Source organism: Excalfactoria chinensis, chromosome 26 (genome assembly GCF_039878825.1).
Source record: "Excalfactoria chinensis isolate bCotChi1 chromosome 26, bCotChi1.hap2, whole genome shotgun sequence".
NCBI lineage: Eukaryota > Metazoa > Chordata > Aves > Galliformes > Phasianidae > Excalfactoria > Excalfactoria chinensis.
The window spans coordinates 1,968,613-1,983,130 of record NC_092850.1 but is presented as its reverse complement, the minus strand read 5'-3'; the positions used below and the strand labels follow the sequence as shown (position 1 = coordinate 1,983,130).

General features: G+C 59.8%; 4 protein-coding genes across 7 annotated transcripts; 1 reads left to right on the top strand and 3 right to left on the bottom strand.

The window, feature by feature from the left end:
- Positions 1–284: 284 nt before the first annotated feature.
- KLHL33 (kelch like family member 33) lies at positions 285–3,755 on the bottom strand. The gene is made up of 4 exons (XM_072357615.1): positions 3,207–3,755; positions 2,034–2,967; positions 1,504–1,674; positions 285–1,089 (listed from the first exon to the last, which is right to left on the bottom strand). The coding sequence occupies exons 1-4, from the start codon at positions 3,724–3,726 to the stop codon at positions 513–515; spliced, it is 2,202 nt and encodes a 733-aa protein (XP_072213716.1). The 5' UTR covers positions 3,727–3,755; the 3' UTR covers positions 285–512.
- A 1,096-nt stretch (positions 3,756–4,851) lies between these two features.
- On the bottom strand, positions 4,852–7,242 carry NDUFA11 (NADH:ubiquinone oxidoreductase subunit A11). Its single transcript, XM_072357691.1, has 4 exons — positions 7,086–7,242; positions 6,910–7,002; positions 5,782–5,904; positions 4,852–5,045 (listed from the first exon to the last, which is right to left on the bottom strand). The coding sequence occupies exons 1-4, from the start codon at positions 7,165–7,167 to the stop codon at positions 4,933–4,935; spliced, it is 411 nt and encodes a 136-aa protein (XP_072213792.1). The 5' UTR covers positions 7,168–7,242; the 3' UTR covers positions 4,852–4,932.
- Positions 7,243–7,396: 154 nt separating this feature from the next.
- Positions 7,397–12,555, bottom strand: LOC140262969 (butyrophilin subfamily 1 member A1-like). Of its 2 annotated transcripts, XM_072357688.1 has the most exons (11): positions 12,169–12,555; positions 11,565–11,668; positions 11,124–11,471; positions 10,473–10,754; positions 10,257–10,361; positions 10,076–10,096; positions 9,726–9,746; positions 9,593–9,613; positions 9,483–9,503; positions 8,997–9,029; positions 7,397–8,538 (listed from the first exon to the last, which is right to left on the bottom strand). In XM_072357688.1, exons 1-11 carry the CDS (start codon positions 12,258–12,260, stop codon positions 8,018–8,020), a joined length of 1,569 nt encoding a protein of 522 aa, XP_072213789.1. In that variant the 5' UTR covers positions 12,261–12,555; the 3' UTR covers positions 7,397–8,017. The 2 variants fall into 2 exon arrangements, with proteins under 2 accessions (XP_072213789.1, XP_072213791.1); XM_072357690.1 differs by lacking the exon at positions 8,997–9,029.
- Positions 12,556–12,623: 68 nt separating this feature from the next.
- Positions 12,624–14,480, top strand: LOC140262913 (E3 ubiquitin-protein ligase TRIM7-like). Of its 3 annotated transcripts, none has more exons than XM_072357610.1 (3): positions 12,624–12,748; positions 12,854–12,976; positions 13,592–14,473. In XM_072357610.1, exons 2-3 carry the CDS (start codon positions 12,904–12,906, stop codon positions 14,110–14,112), a joined length of 594 nt encoding a protein of 197 aa, XP_072213711.1. In that variant the 5' UTR covers positions 12,624–12,748; positions 12,854–12,903; the 3' UTR covers positions 14,113–14,473. The 3 variants fall into 3 exon arrangements, with proteins under 3 accessions (XP_072213711.1, XP_072213710.1, XP_072213712.1); XM_072357609.1 differs by having other exon boundaries at positions 12,650–12,748; positions 12,870–12,976; positions 13,592–14,411; XM_072357611.1 differs by having other exon boundaries at positions 12,691–12,748; positions 12,867–12,976; positions 13,592–14,480.
- Positions 14,481–14,518: the final 38 nt, after the last annotated feature.

Below are 14,518 nucleotides of genomic sequence, written 5' to 3'. Positions count from 1 at the left end.
TTGGGAATAGATAGAACCACTTTTCCCCAGCTGGAGTCTGTCTGCTCGTGGTGCTTTGGAAGTGACCTCCAGTGAGACCAGCAGGGAATGGGCAACATGGGCAACAGGCGAGACAGAAGGTGAACGTTCACCACTCCCAAGTGGACCCCAGAGTGCAGGCAGCCCTGGTCCCCCCCATCACCCACCCAGGACCCTCAGCTCTCCAGTCCCTGCTCTCCTGTTATTTGTGAAAGAGAAGCATCCGAACATCTGGGTTCCCCAGCAGAACAAAGGAGACCCAGACAGGAGGCTGAGGAGCCACTTTTATTCAGCACAGCGGTGTGGGGGAACTGGGAGATCCTCAGCTCCCACTGAAGGGCCTGGGGTGGGGGGGGCAACATCGTGAGCATTCCTGGAGGCGCAGTGTGGTGTTGTACAGGGTGGGCTTTGTGTAACTGGGGGCTGGGGAGGAGCCTGGGAGACATTTTACTCCACAGAGGTGCCCACTGGGAGCCCAGAGCTTTGAATGACCCCTACGTGTTACAGAGGGCATCAGGTGATCTCGAGGGGTCCTCGAGGCAACTGGGGCCACGGAGTGCTGGGGGCACAGTGAGGACACACACCTGGAGGTCGGTGTAGGCGTGGGGCAAAGTGCCCCGGGTGACCCAGCGCCGGGCACCCGGCTGGTAGGCGTGGATCAAGTGTGTGTCCCGGTATGTTTCATGGCTGTACCCTCCAAGTACGAGCAGCTCCCCTCCCAGCACAGCTGCACCCCCCACTACATGGGCGTGGGGCAAAGGGCTGAGGAGGACCCAGATATCTAACTTGGGGCTGTAGACTTCAAAGGCCAGCTGGTCCCTGTAGCCAGTCTGCCCATCCCGCTGGCACAGCCCCCCGGCCACGTAGAGCTGCCCACCCGCCTCCTCCATGACGTGTCCAGCTCGCTGGCCGTTCATAGGGGCCAGGAGTGTGGCTGGTGCACCTGGGATGTAGCGCAGAAGGGCTGTCTGGCACTGGTACGCATCATCGCACCCCCCTGACACATAGAGGGCACCATCCAGGGCACACGCCGCGTGTCCACACAGAGCCATTGGCAGCGACTGGCACCTCCTGGGGGAGAAGAGAGGGAGGGGTGAAGGGCAGGTAAGGCCAGGATACCCCACGGCAACTGCCTGCCCAGCAGATCCCCACTGCCATGGCGAGGCGTGGACCCACTGAGCACTCAGCAGGCTACACCCAGCAAGCCCCAGGAGAACCCCCAGTGGGCAGTACTGGCCAGTGCCCAATGGATCACCCAAGAAGCAAAGCTGGAAGACATTTACATGACTCCTCCCATTAGCAGAGCCAACAGACCCTCACAGATACAACCAGCCAACTCATCTACCACCCAGCGGGCATCACTGCCCAACAACGCCTCCTCTGTTGGAGTGTCAGTGACACAAAGAGCACTCGAGGGGCACCGGTGGCCAATGCCAGGGGCTGCTAAGGCAGGGGAAAGCAGGTATCCGAGTGGGGAGGTCTCACCTCCAGGTGTCAGCAGCCACATTATAACACTCCACAGTGTCCGTGCAGTAGAGATCACCTGAGCTGCCCCCCAGGGCAAAGATGGAGCCCTCGAGTGCCACAGCAGCAAAGTAGCTTCGCCCACAGCTCATGCTGGCCAGGCGCTCCCAGGAATTGTCCATGGGCTGATACCTGGGGGCGAGAGGCAGCTGCTATCCACAATGGCACGAGGCGATGTCGGCACTGCTGCGAGCGACAACCCACCCACAGGCAGCCAACCGTACAACCCCACGGGGCTCCCCTTGCACAGGAACATCTCCTTGGCAGCACCAAGGCCACGATGCCCTGAGACCACATGGCAGCTCCGGTTGGGGCCCTCCCTGTCCAACCCCCACAAACCCCATAACATCCCAGGGCAGGACGGCTCCGAGGGGCAGAGACACCCCGGCCCAGCAGACAACCGGAGCATCTCGGGGCCACGTGTGGAGCCAGGGGTCCGTGCAGCAGCTCTCCCTCCCCCGCTGCTCCCTCCAGCCCCACGTGGCCCTCACCTGTAGACACTGGCCAGGGTGTCATGGACCCCGTAGTAGCGCTTTCCACCCAGGACGTAGAGAGCGTTGCCTACCACAGCCACAGCATGGCGGAAGCGAGGGCCGTCGGGAAATTGCCCCAGCGCCCTCCACTCCACGTGCTTCACCAGCCCCACGGCGCTGAGGTAGCGGTGGGCAAACCAGAGGCTCCTGCTGGGCTTCCGGGCAGCCATGTTGGGCGTCAGTTTGTCTCCTCCACAAACCACCAGCACCTCCTGCAAGGAGCGCACCCGGCACGGCAGCTGGGCCGTGGGGGCCAAACTCTGCAGCACCAGCTGGCGGAGGAGCCCCGGGTCCGCCACCCCCGCGGTCACCGATGGGATCTTCTTCAGCTCCTGACCGGACATGAGGGCAAAGCGAACGGATGACAGAACTTCCTTGGTTAGGTCCTGCTGGCCATCTCCATTGGCCTTCAGCCACCGGGATGCCGCTTCCAAAGCTTCCAGTTCATGGAGGACGTTCAGACCATCAGAGCGGAGGAGGCGGATCAGAAGGTGGGCAGGAAGATCCAGGAAGGCTGGAGTGGCCACTACGGTAGGGAAGGTGGCCAAGACGAAGTCCTCTGCTGTGCGGCTCACCTGGGCCAGCCCGTAAGCCACGGCAAAGGCCAGCACGTCCAGGCCGGTTTCTGGGGTCAGGCCACGAGTGAAAACATCCATGCAGAGGGTGAGCAGCCCCCAGGCCTGGTAGCGCAGAGAGGTCTCGGCTGCCTCCAGGACCGCGGGCCACGGCCCGACCACGGCCCCTGTGTAGGCAAAGGAGAGGAGGAGGCGCAGCTCCGCGGGGGTCAGTCCTGTGGTCAGCGGGGCGGCGGGGTCGTGGGTCGCCTCCCGCATGGGGCAAGTGAAGAGAGCCCGGAAGAAGTCACAGGAGCAGCTCAGGGCCAGTCGCTGAACTGGGGACAAGGAGGAGAAAGGATGAGGGCTGGAGGAGGACCCGGTGCCTAAGAGACCTTCAGACACTCAGGCATCCCTCACTGATCCCCCCCTCCATCCCCACAGGACCAGCCGCAGGAAACCCCCCACTCCATCCCTGCTTGGTGGCAGGCAGTGCCTCTCTGTCCCCTCTTCCAGCCCCAGGGACCCAACGTACCCCGTCCTCTCTCCGCCCATGGGACCCCCACCCCCAGCTCACCTGGGATGACCTCATCCCCTGCCTGCAGCTGGAGGTCGCAGCCCAGACCGCTGGCGTGGAGCTGCTCCATGGCTCTTAGCGTCTCCCACTGCTCCTCCAGGGCCTTGGGACCCTCTTCCTGGTGGTCGCTCTCCAGCCGGGTTGCGCAGGCAGCCACCCGCGGGGCCCCCAGAACACGAGCGGACTCTTCCACCTCCCTCTCCCTGCCGTGGGGCACAGTTCCCTCATAGGCAAAGGCCAGGAGGGCTCGCCAGCCCCCCAGTGTGGCCCCTGGTGGCAGGGGGATATGAGATGGGGGTCCCCGGCGCATCTCTCGGGTCCCGTCCTCCAGGAAACATAGGAAGAAGGAGCTGACGGAGGCTAAGACCACAGCATGGGCCACATCACCCTCCGGGCCCACGGCCACATCCACCAGCTGTCCCGCGGTGCGGAGATCTTTGGCCACGGCCAGGAAGTGCCTGGCGTGGTCCCCATCCCGCAGGTGCCACTGGTCTGGGGCTGGCCCCTCCGTGACCCACATCTTGCCTGTGGGAACACGTGGAGTGAGGTCAGTGTGCCACCTCCAGGTTGTCCTGGGTGGGCACAGGGGCTGCTGTTGGCGCTGCCCCGTGGCAAAAGATACGGGATCCATTGCCAAAGGCTCGAGACCACCACGCTCTACGACTGCCCAAGGTTCGATCTGACGCCTCTTGCCAGGACGGACGAGACCTGCGGGCTTTTCCCGTCCCTAAGCTGAGTCGGATGCCCTCCACCTGCCTCAGCGCTCAACCCAACACCGCAGCCCAGCGCCCCCCATCATCCCTCCCCCCCCAGCTGCCGCCCCAAGCTCACAACCGCCTCTGCTCCGCCACCACCAGCGCCGCCCTGCAGCCCGGCTGTCCCGGAGCGGTCCCTCCGTCCCGTTGGTGCCGCACACCGCAAACCCCGCACGGTGGGTCCCTCCCGCACCGCGGCCGCTCCGTGCTCAGCTCCGCGCTCCGTGTCCCGTCCCGCCCCCCGCGGTGCCCGGCATCCCCCCGCTCTCTGCGCGGTGCCGCGTCCTTCGCAGCGCTGCCTCGTTCCACGTGCCGCGTCCCGCACCGCCGCGCTGCGACCGCGCGCTCATCCCACCTTTCCGCCGCAGCGCCGGGACGCGCCTGTGACCCCGCAGGAATGTGTGCGGGTAATTATAGCCCTGCCGGGACACGTGGCCGCGGCGCCGGAGCCGGGACAGGCCTGGAGGGAGGGACGTGGCTCCGGTGCCCGGACGGGGCGGTCGGACGGCGGTGGGATTTTAACCCCCCTCGGGCAGGAGGCTGCAGGAACCCCGCGCTGTCCCGACCCCGCACCCCCGCTTCCCCATCCCCAACCTCCCCGTCCCCCTGCCCCGTATTCCCACATCCGGCTGAATTTTGTGTCCCCAAAAGCTCCGCTTTCCCGACTTCTCCGGGTCCATTTTCCTGCGGTCCATCCCAACGAGACCTTTCTCTTTCTGCCCACACACCCACGCTCATCTCCCTGCACCCAAATGTCTCTTCCTAACCGTGAACTTGTACAACATCCGACCAGACCCGCTCTGCTCTCCACAACAAACCCAGCCGCGCTCCCAGCTGCTCCTCACTCCTTTCTGCAGGAGCCCAACCCGACCAACAGCAGGAAGATGTGCCCGGTTGGCAGCATTCTTTATTACACAGCGTCGCATTGCACACAGCACTCAAGATCCAGCTTGCAGGGTGGAACAGCACGTTTACAGCCTGGGAGGCCCCGTCAGCCTCCAGCCTTCCTTATTCCCTATCTTCATCAATGCAGCAGTGGTTCCGAAGCCCAAACACGCGACGGTTCCGGTCATGTAACTGTGAGCTGGGAAAAAACAAGCAATGAAACGATCCGTAAGGCACAGAGCAGAGCAGGGCAGACTCCTCGTGTTCTGGCTGTAAGCGCTGCCGGCTGTCACGAGAAACCAGAGAAGTGGGTTTATTTCCAAGTTCTCTCTCACACTTTCTGCCCAGTTTGGGATATAGAGCCACCTGCAGCCCACTGCCTGCCTCAGCATACAGGGAAGCCCCCATTGCTTACCTCAAGGACTGCAGCACTCACGGCTCAGCAAGCAGAGAAACCCGATTTTACCACAATTGGAACTTACAAATAAAATCCCTCAGTCCTTCACTACTGAGTCTGCAAACGCCCGCAGAAAGCAGAGCTGGATCAGTGTCTGCAGGGCTTAACCTGGCCTGGAAACGTCACGGGAGTGACAGCTGAATGACAGCTCTGCCCTCAGATTGCGAGAGGAATTCACAAAACAGATGACAGCTCGTATTTTCCACGTGTAATAAATCACGTTTGTTGCCCAGATTTCCACCACAACAGCTTTAAGATCCCGCAACTCCACATTATCGGTGGTTATAACGGGCAGTGCTGGCTCAGCTCCGTCCACCTGCTGTAAATCTCCTCCTGCCGCGCTATTTATTGAGCGGAGCCACACAACGAAACGTCAGCAAAACCGGCACCAAACGGAATCCACACACAGAGATGAAGAGATGGAGCCACCGAATCAGCCCCACAACCGAGGTGGGTTTTTTTCACCACCCACATTTACCTCTGGCTCCCAAGGCAGCTCCTGTGGCGCAGCCCCCAATGAAATAGTCCAAGGGGCTCTCGGGCTCCTCCCGCACCTGAGCGCTGAGGCAGGTGGTCAGCCCGAACACGGCGCCCAGCGTAGCTGTGAACAGAAGGCAGAGAAACTCAGCAAAAGCTCTTCAAGCAAAATGTGCTGCTGGGAGACACGGAGACACAAACAGCTCCTCCGGAAAGGAAACGAAGCTGCTTTGGTTTATGTGGGGATGTCTGATGAGATGGACACGGGCACCACCTCCAGACTCTGCCCCTCCTGGGAGCAACACCAGCACAAAAACCTCCACAGCCAAGTCCGTATGTAACGGATGAACTGAAGCCCGTGTTACAAAGCTCTGCAGCTTTCCAGCACCAAATGTGATGACACTGAGCTAAAAGGGCACTCAGGAAACACAGCCCACGATCACAGCCCCTCAGCTCTCTGCTTGCTCTGGAGCAAGGAAAAAAGCCCTCAGGAGTTCAGCTGCTCGGGCTCCCAGCACGCAGTTATCCTCAGATGTGACGCAGCAGGAGGGCTCAGCGCGCTGCTTTGGGATTACAGGCTTTATCCAAGCGATAATTGGTGATGTGATCCGGGCCATCGTAATGAGCTTCTACAGCTCAAGTCGCTACTGAGGAGCTGAGCGGGCAGCTGCAGAGCTGGGTCACGCGCAGATCGGCTTCTGGTTCAGAGCAGGGGCTGGGGGGGGGCGGGGGGGGCAGAGATTGAACCGGACTGAAAACCGAGGAGAAGCAGCCCGTGTTCCCATCCCGGCCTGCAGCCTCAGCACAGGACGCTCCTCCTGCCGGGCTGCGGCCTCAGGCACTCGGAGCTGCAGCTCCTAACGCTGCCGAGCCCGCTGTGCGGCTCCAGGGCCACCCGGACACACGGGGGGCGGCCGAAGGGGACACGGGAACAGCGCCGGGCGGTGGGGAGACGGGAACGGGAACGGGAGCACGGAGCGGCGGGGCGCGGAGCGGCGGGTGCCCCACGCGGGGCTGCGGGGGCTGCGGGGACAGGCGGCAGCTCGGCGGGCGGCGCTGAGCCGCTCCTCGCCCGGCTCCTTACGCTCCTTACGCTCTTTACGCTCCTTGCGCTCTTTACGCTCCTTACCCATCGTCACCGTGTCCGACGCCGCCATCTGCAGCGCAGCGAGCGCGGAGCCGGGCCGCAGCAGGATGATGCGATAGGCCGAGCCGAGCAGGCCTGCAAGCAGAGCGGGGCGGTCAGCGGGAGCGGAGCCGGGCGGGACGCCATCCCCCCCCCCGCCGGCCCGCAGCGGCCCTCACCGGCGGCGGCGCCCACCCTCGTGGTCAGCCAGGTGCGCTCCGGGCAGCGCTCGCCCTCGGGGCCGTCCCAGTAGCCCGCCATGATGCCGCAAGGGCACGGGCACCGCCGAGATCTCGCGAGACCAAAGCGCGCTTCTGGCTGCGTGATCGAGCCGAGCCTCTCGCGAGATCAGCGCCTCCAGGCCGGTGCTCCCGCCGCCTCCGTGTCCCCGTGCGGTAACGTTCCGGCACAGATCGGTTCCGCAGCGCCACGACGTGCCCTCAGTTCCTGCAGCCCCGCAGGGCACCACAGGTCAGGGCTCACACAGGAGCTCCAAGGGCCGATGTTGACTAAGTTGGTTTTGTGTCGGTTCTCCGTGCTGCGGACTCGGGTTAATCCCAGGCAGCAGCTGAGCAGCTCCCGCCTCTTCCTGCTGACCCCAGAGCAGCACGGAGCAGAGAACAGGAGCGTGGAAGCCATGGGCTGAGATGGTGGGAGTTGGATAAAGGTCATGGCAAAATCCATCAGCAATGAACACAAGGGATGCGAAGTCAATCAGAAACCGCCACCAAACCGGGGGGACCCAGAGCTCTGTATCACGGAGCCGCGCTGCATCTCCGAGTTGTTCCCTTGGGGCTCAGCGCAGCGAGGCTCAGCGCTCCTGGGCTGTATCTACAGGCTTTATTGGGGTCACATACGAGTGTGTTCCCATCCATTTTCAGAACTAAAACATGCACCTGGCGATGCAGGTAAAGCCTTCGTTTGGGAAGGTCCGTGCCTGCTGCACATCGGATGGGGGAAGGAGCTGCATAAAGTGCAAACAGCCCTGGGACAGAGGTCCATAGAGGTAGCACCATTTACCCCTGGAGATGGAGATGGTAAATTCATCCCAGCTGTTACAGGCTGGTTTGTTTGGCATCCCACAGGGAGCTTCGCTCTCCTCCTCCTTCCATCAGGGCCACACTTTGAGCTGTGTACCAGGACCCAGCCAGAGCCAGGGGTGGACTTTAACCCCTTGGAATGACACCGGTGGGAATGTGAAGATGGGGATCTCCTCATCCACGCTGAAGAAAACCACCCGGCCCAGTTCATAATCCAGAGCGACCCGGACCCGCGTGGGAGTGCGGATATCGGGAAGGAGCGTGCGCTGCGGAGAAGTGAGTGCCTGGAACTTCCCTGCCCACTGCCCCACAGCCCAGATACCCTCCTCCGGGCCAAACTCAACGTCCCCTTTCCTCCTCACATCTTCTCGAGAGACCCCCACAGTCCACCCCCCTCCATCCAGCACCACCTCCACCTCCCAGCAGTGCCTCCCTGCTGCAAAGCCCTTGCAGCCCAGCACGCAGCGCCAGGGATCGAAGCGCTCAGGGAGGCTGGGGATGTCCTGCCGTCGGTCTGTGCGCTTCACACTCTTGCCATCATCAGTCAGGACCAGGTCGCAGTGGGCAGTATCTGGGTCCAGAACCACCTCCACTGTGGGCAGAGGGAGGCACACGTTGGGCAGAGTTCTCCTGCTGAGGAAGAAGGGGGAGGGCGCGAAGAAGTGGGAAGATGCACAAAGCAGCGGCGTGAGGAGCAGAACGTGAACTGCAGAAAGCCCAGAGCAGAGAGGAGAATCGTGGGATCATAAAATGGCCTGGGCTGAAAATGACCTCAAAGGTCACCTAGTTTCAACCCCTCTGCCATGGGCAGGAGGAGGAACATCAGCACAGCTCTGGGCTGAGAAAATCCCCACATCCCCAGAGCAAAGCCAGCACCCCTTGCTGGGGCCCAGAGCTCTCAGATGTGCCTTGGTGAGGGGTGTGCACCAAGCAGGGCCCTGAGCGTAGCACTGCTAAGTGTGAGCATCCCAGCATCACTGCGGAGGGGACAGCAGGAAATGAGAGTAAAGCAAAGAGGGCTCAGCTCCCGGAAGGCAGAGCTTCAATTACCGTTTTCAATCGGCACCGCGTATCTTCTCCACGCTTGAAAAAACATTAGAAAACAAACACAGATGAGAGAGACCCCACACGCACCCACAGCACTGGGTTGGCTGGGATAACGACAGGCCACGCAGCTGCGTGTCTCCCAGATTGTTGGTGCATTTGTGAAACTCATTTTGTGGTGTGTGGCTTCCAACCTTTGGGGTCTGGTTATGGGACGTGCCCCATCCGGCTCTGAGAAATGCAGTCCCATTTCCGGGCCTGACTCACACTTGTACTTACTGTCTGTGTGTGCCTTCTTTGCAAACAGAAAGCAGTTTTTTTTTTCTTAGTATAGAAGTACGGGGAGCAACTTAAAACCATAAAGGACGTCAATGCTTCTGAAGTGAGTTCAGCATCTTCGTTTCCCAGCAGCAGACCCAAACCAGGGTGTCAGTGCAATACTCAGAGGGGAAAATGGCCCAACTTCCATATAGGAAGAAGAGCGGTACTCACCAAGTTCCTCAGCTTGTTTCTCTGCAAAACAATGAACCAGCACAAATGGGTGTGGGACACCAGCTGGGACATCACCTCCCCCACAGCCACCTGCAGAGAATGAGCCTCACCGATTTTGGTGTCACGGTCCCCTAAGCAACAGAGAGAAGGTCCCCAGTTAGTGATGGATCCGCTGCGCTGGGGGCAGCTGGAGGGTTGCATGGAGCAGTGCAGGGGGATTCTACCAGGGAGGATGGGACTTACCCAGCTCTGCAGCTTGTGCTGCTGCAAAGAGAACCAGAGGAACTCGTTACCATCACAGCAACACAAAATGTGAGATCCCAGCCCGCCATCTCCATTAGGAAGGGCCCTTTGCAGAGCAAAGCTCTGCTGATATACAGCATCCTTGCTCTCTCTTTGCTCGTGCCATGAGCTCACTGAAAACTGCAGCATCATTTCACACTTTCATCCTTTTGTCATTCCCAAAATCAGTTCCTTAATTTTCTATGGCTGCTCTGCACCCCTTTGCCTGCACCGCCCACCCTTAAGATGCCGTGTTGGATCAGCCAGAGGGAATTCTCCAGTTTTCCAATTCATGGCAAAGTGAAGCTTACCTATTTTTTTCTCATTCTTTCCTGTGAATAAAAACAGAAAGATAATACTCTGGTTATCTACATCTGCAGCTCCAACCCCACACAAGGCAGCGGCAGCCAAAGCCCAGAGGGGTCCCTGCCGCCCCGGTCCCCCCAGAGCCTGAGCAGTGAGTCAGGCAGGAGCCCCAGCCTGGGACTCTACCTTTCATTTTCAGCAGATAAATAGCAAAGATGGAGAGAGCGACCAGCGCCAGCAGTACCACGCTCAGGGCAATCTGCCATGGTCTGGCGTTTTGGAAGAAGGGATCTGAAACATAAAAGACCCCCTCAGGACTTCGGTTACCCTGCAGGCAGGAACAGCTTTATGTCCACTGCAGGGAAAAGGCAGCCCATGCACACAGCACGGTGCTCCATGTACCTGCGATGGAGAACGAGGACTCCTTCTCCTGGCTGTGCAGCGCAGTGCTCACCACGCAGGCCAGCTCCTGGCTCACGCTGCTGGCGAGGATGAGGACACTCTCTGCTGTGTAGAGGCCACCCCCGTCCTGGGTGATGTTTTCAGAGAGGGGGGGCAGCTGCTGCCCGTGGGGGTCCTGCCACAGCAGCTGGGGCTGCGGGAACCAGCCAGCCGAGCGGCACGCCACGCGGATACCACCGTCCTGGTAGCGCTGCAGTGCGATGAGCGGGGCTGAGCCGCTGGCTGTGGGAAATGGGGGCCGTGGGTTATAATGGGGTGGGGGTGATGCTGGGTACGAGGCTGGGGGACAACTGGCCCGTGGCAGGGGGTGGAACTGGATGGGCTTTAAGGTCCTCCCAGCAGCCGTTCTGAGATGGTTCTGTGTTTCTGTGCGCAGAGAACCCCCCAGGTTCTCATCCAGCCTTCTCCATAAACACCTGCCCTGCAGGCTGCTATAAAGTAATCCCCAGGTCTGGATATTGAAATATAAAAGCATGAACCCAAGCATATTTTACCTTATTATATCCCCCTTGCAGCCAGCACCATAATGAACACGTCTGCTTTATAACCTTACGTAGGTTGTAGTTTGGTTCGGCACGTCAGAGTACAGACCTGTCACCTTCAGCTCCACCACAGCCTCGTCGTATCCCAGATCACTGCGAACAAGGCAGGTATAACGCCCTCTGTCAGGCAGCTGGACACGGAAGATCCTTAAGTTCATGCTGCCATTGGCGAGCCCATCTTTCAGCATCTCCGTGCGCCCTTGGTATCGAAGCTCCTGGTCCCCGTAGTGCTCCTTCTTGTCCTTGTAGCGATGCACGAAGGGTGTGAATTGGTCCCTAAACCACATCACCTCCATGTCCTGCGCGCTCTGCTCCGGGGACAGGCGGCATGGCAGCACCACGTCCTGCCCCACAGCCACAACCACAGGGTCGGGGGGGCCCTGCACGCTGAACGGGGCTGGGAGGAAAGCAAGAAATCACTGTGAGTTGGCTGGAAGTCTGTGCTGTGCCATCACACGGGCAGAGCAACCACAGCCAGAGGGGCCCATACCTGACTGCAGCTCATGGACGTGGAAAAAGAAGCTGTAAATGACAGCAACCAGCAGAGAGCGTGGGAGGCAGCAGCCAAAAAACATCGTCTTCATGGAGTTCACCCTGAGGATGGAGGAGGGGAAGTGAAGGGAGAGCAGAGAGGTGAGAAGAGAAGCAGAACGGCAGATCGTTCCGGGGAGTGATGTGCTTTTAAGGGAATTGCTTTGCTAATTTCAGCACAGTTTCTGTTGTCACCAGTCCAGGGCTGAAATCCCCGAGGTTGGACTCGATTTTACATCAGCCACCCAACTTTGCCACTTTTCTACTGCCTTAAAGGAGATGTTGTAACTTGTCCTTTATTGAGAACCAGTCTAAAACCTTTTGTATCAGATGGATGCTTTGTGCCCAGAGCAGCACACAGCGAGCAGCTGTTTGAATATGGAGTTATTGCTGCTCTTATCCAGCCCCGAATTAGGAGCTGGAAACATTCAGGGTGACAACAAGAAACCTGACTGAGTGCCCACAGCGCTGGGTCCAATAGGGACGTTCACAGGGATAATCCCTGCTTTGGGATGGGAATGGAGGGAAACAACATCACAAACCGCCCCCAGCCCCAAACTTACCACCATGCAGTCCTGGCTCTGTCAGCAAGGGCTGGAGGGAGGGGAGCAGGAAATGCAGCCGCTGAGTGAGATGTCACAACCAGGATGCCCATTTCCTTCTGCACTTCCTCCACTCAGAAATGAAAGTGAAAGTTGTTGAACAGATCTTTGCTCTGGAAATGCTGTTGTGCTGCTCGGGGGCTGCTGGGGGCTCACACAGCAGCAGGACATGGAGCAATTGAGGCAACACAACCCACAACCCACTGGCAGCACAGCACAGCTGGACAAGCCTGTAAGGAGCCCGAGCTCCTCCATCTTGACATTGCACAACCTGGGCACCCGATAAGGCTGGTGTCCCCAGCTGACATCCTGCCTGAGTATGGGCAGGGGACCCAGCGAGGCACAGAGGGCCCTTATCAGCAGCCTGCAGCTGGCTGGGGGGGGGAAATGCGGGGATTCCCACCATGCATCTCTGCAAACAGCGTGGGGACGGTGTGGGAACGCTCCTTCCTAGCCACGATCTGATGAGGTCCGGAGAGCGGAGAGAAAACTGAAGGTGTTGGGAGCCATCGGATCCCTTCTCTGCCACTGTCAGCCTGCAGTGAGTGCTGACTGCACCGGGATGCTCTGACTCCTCCAGCATTCCCCGAGCTCCTGGAAAGGAGGTTCCCTTTTAGTATCCTCACATGGGCTCTGTGTCCCACAGCTTCCACTTCCAGCAGGGAACGTCTCTGCTCATGCTGATGCTCTGCAGAAATGCTCACTTCCAAGAGGGAGGGAGAAGAGATGGAGACTCTGGCCAATGAAGAGGAGGAGAGGAGCGAAAGAGGTGAGGTTTTAGAGGTGGGGTTTTAGAGGTGGGGTTTTAGAGGTGAGGTTTTAGAGGTGAGGTTTTAGAGGTGAGGTTTTAGAGGTGGGGTTTTAGAGGTGAGGTTTTAGAGGTGAGGTTTTAGAGGTGAGGTTTTAGAGGTGAGGTTTTAGAGGTGACTTGCTGTCTGGGAGAAAAGTGCATCCTGCTTCTGCTATGGAAGAGATAGAAAGGGGCAAAGCTCCTGGGCCTGTCGTAGTGTTGGATTCCTCTGGCTTATCTACAGACCCACCAGCATCACCTGGCAGCTGAGTTGCCATCCTGGCTCCCACCATTGGAGAGAAAGGGAATGTGAGTTCATGGGCGGTCAGTCCTGGGCCCAGAGTGGTGGTTGGTGCTGGTCTGTGCCCAGCTGTGCCTGCTTCTCTCTTGCAGCACAAGGAGAACACACACTCAGGCTCAGGTGTCTGCACAGCAGGTGCAGCTGGGCAGCCCAGCACAGGGGGGTCCTCACCCCACAATGGAGATCTCTGGGTAGGAGGGAGGAATTCACCCCATCCCTCCTCTTGCTGGGTGGGTGCAGCTCTGACACGACGCTCTGCTGCCTGTCCTGAGTGGCTTCTCCTCTGTCCCCAGCTGATGTCACCCTGGACCCGAACACTGCCAACCCCTTCCTCCTCCTGGCTGATGATGGGCGAGATGTGAGACGTGGGGATGTGTGGGCATCACTGCCCGATGGCCCCGAGCGCTTCGGCACGGAGCCGTGTGTGCTGGGCGACCGCGGCTTCTCGTCGGGGCGGCACTGCTGGGAGGTGGAGGTGGCCGATGGAGGTGACTGGTGGGCGGTGGGGGTGGCCCAGCGCTCTGTCAGGAGGAAGGGAGTGCTCAGTTTCACCCCCCAGGAGGGGATCTGGGCGGTGGGGCAGTGGTTCGGGCAGTACTTCGCTTTTACCTGCCCTGACTGGACAGCCCTGCACCTTGCCCAGCTGCCCAGGGCCATCCAGGTCTCCTTGGACTGTGGGGGCGGGCAGGTGGTATTTGCTGATGCTGAAAGCAAAGAGCAGATCTTCGCTTTCTGCCTGGCTTCGTGTCCTGGGGAGATGTTTTACCCATGGCTTTGGGTGGGGAGGGACTCGTGGCTGAAGCTGTGCCCCTGATGTGGGGGGAGCCTGGAGGGCCGGGGCAAAACCGGAAAGCAGGAACCCAACAGCCCAGATGTGGGTGGGGGGCGCTGGGAGGGCTGCACATCCCTGATATGTGAGCAGTTCTGCTGCCTGCTCTGCTGGGCAGAAACCTTTGCAGTCCCAACATCACGATAAAAGGGAGAAAGAAGCAGATACCGTCCAGAACATCAGCAGCATCCAGAGAGGAGATAAACAAACAGAAGTCTGTTTTGGGGGGATCCCGGGTAACGAAGCTCTCATGCACACCAGCCATTTTGGCGCTATAAAGCGAGGGGGGAAGTTTCTCGTGTGTTGTTTATAATAATAAACTGAGTGTCTGAAAGAGGCTTCTCCCAAATCCCGACGTGTTTCTGGATTGAACTCGTGGCTGCAGGGCTGG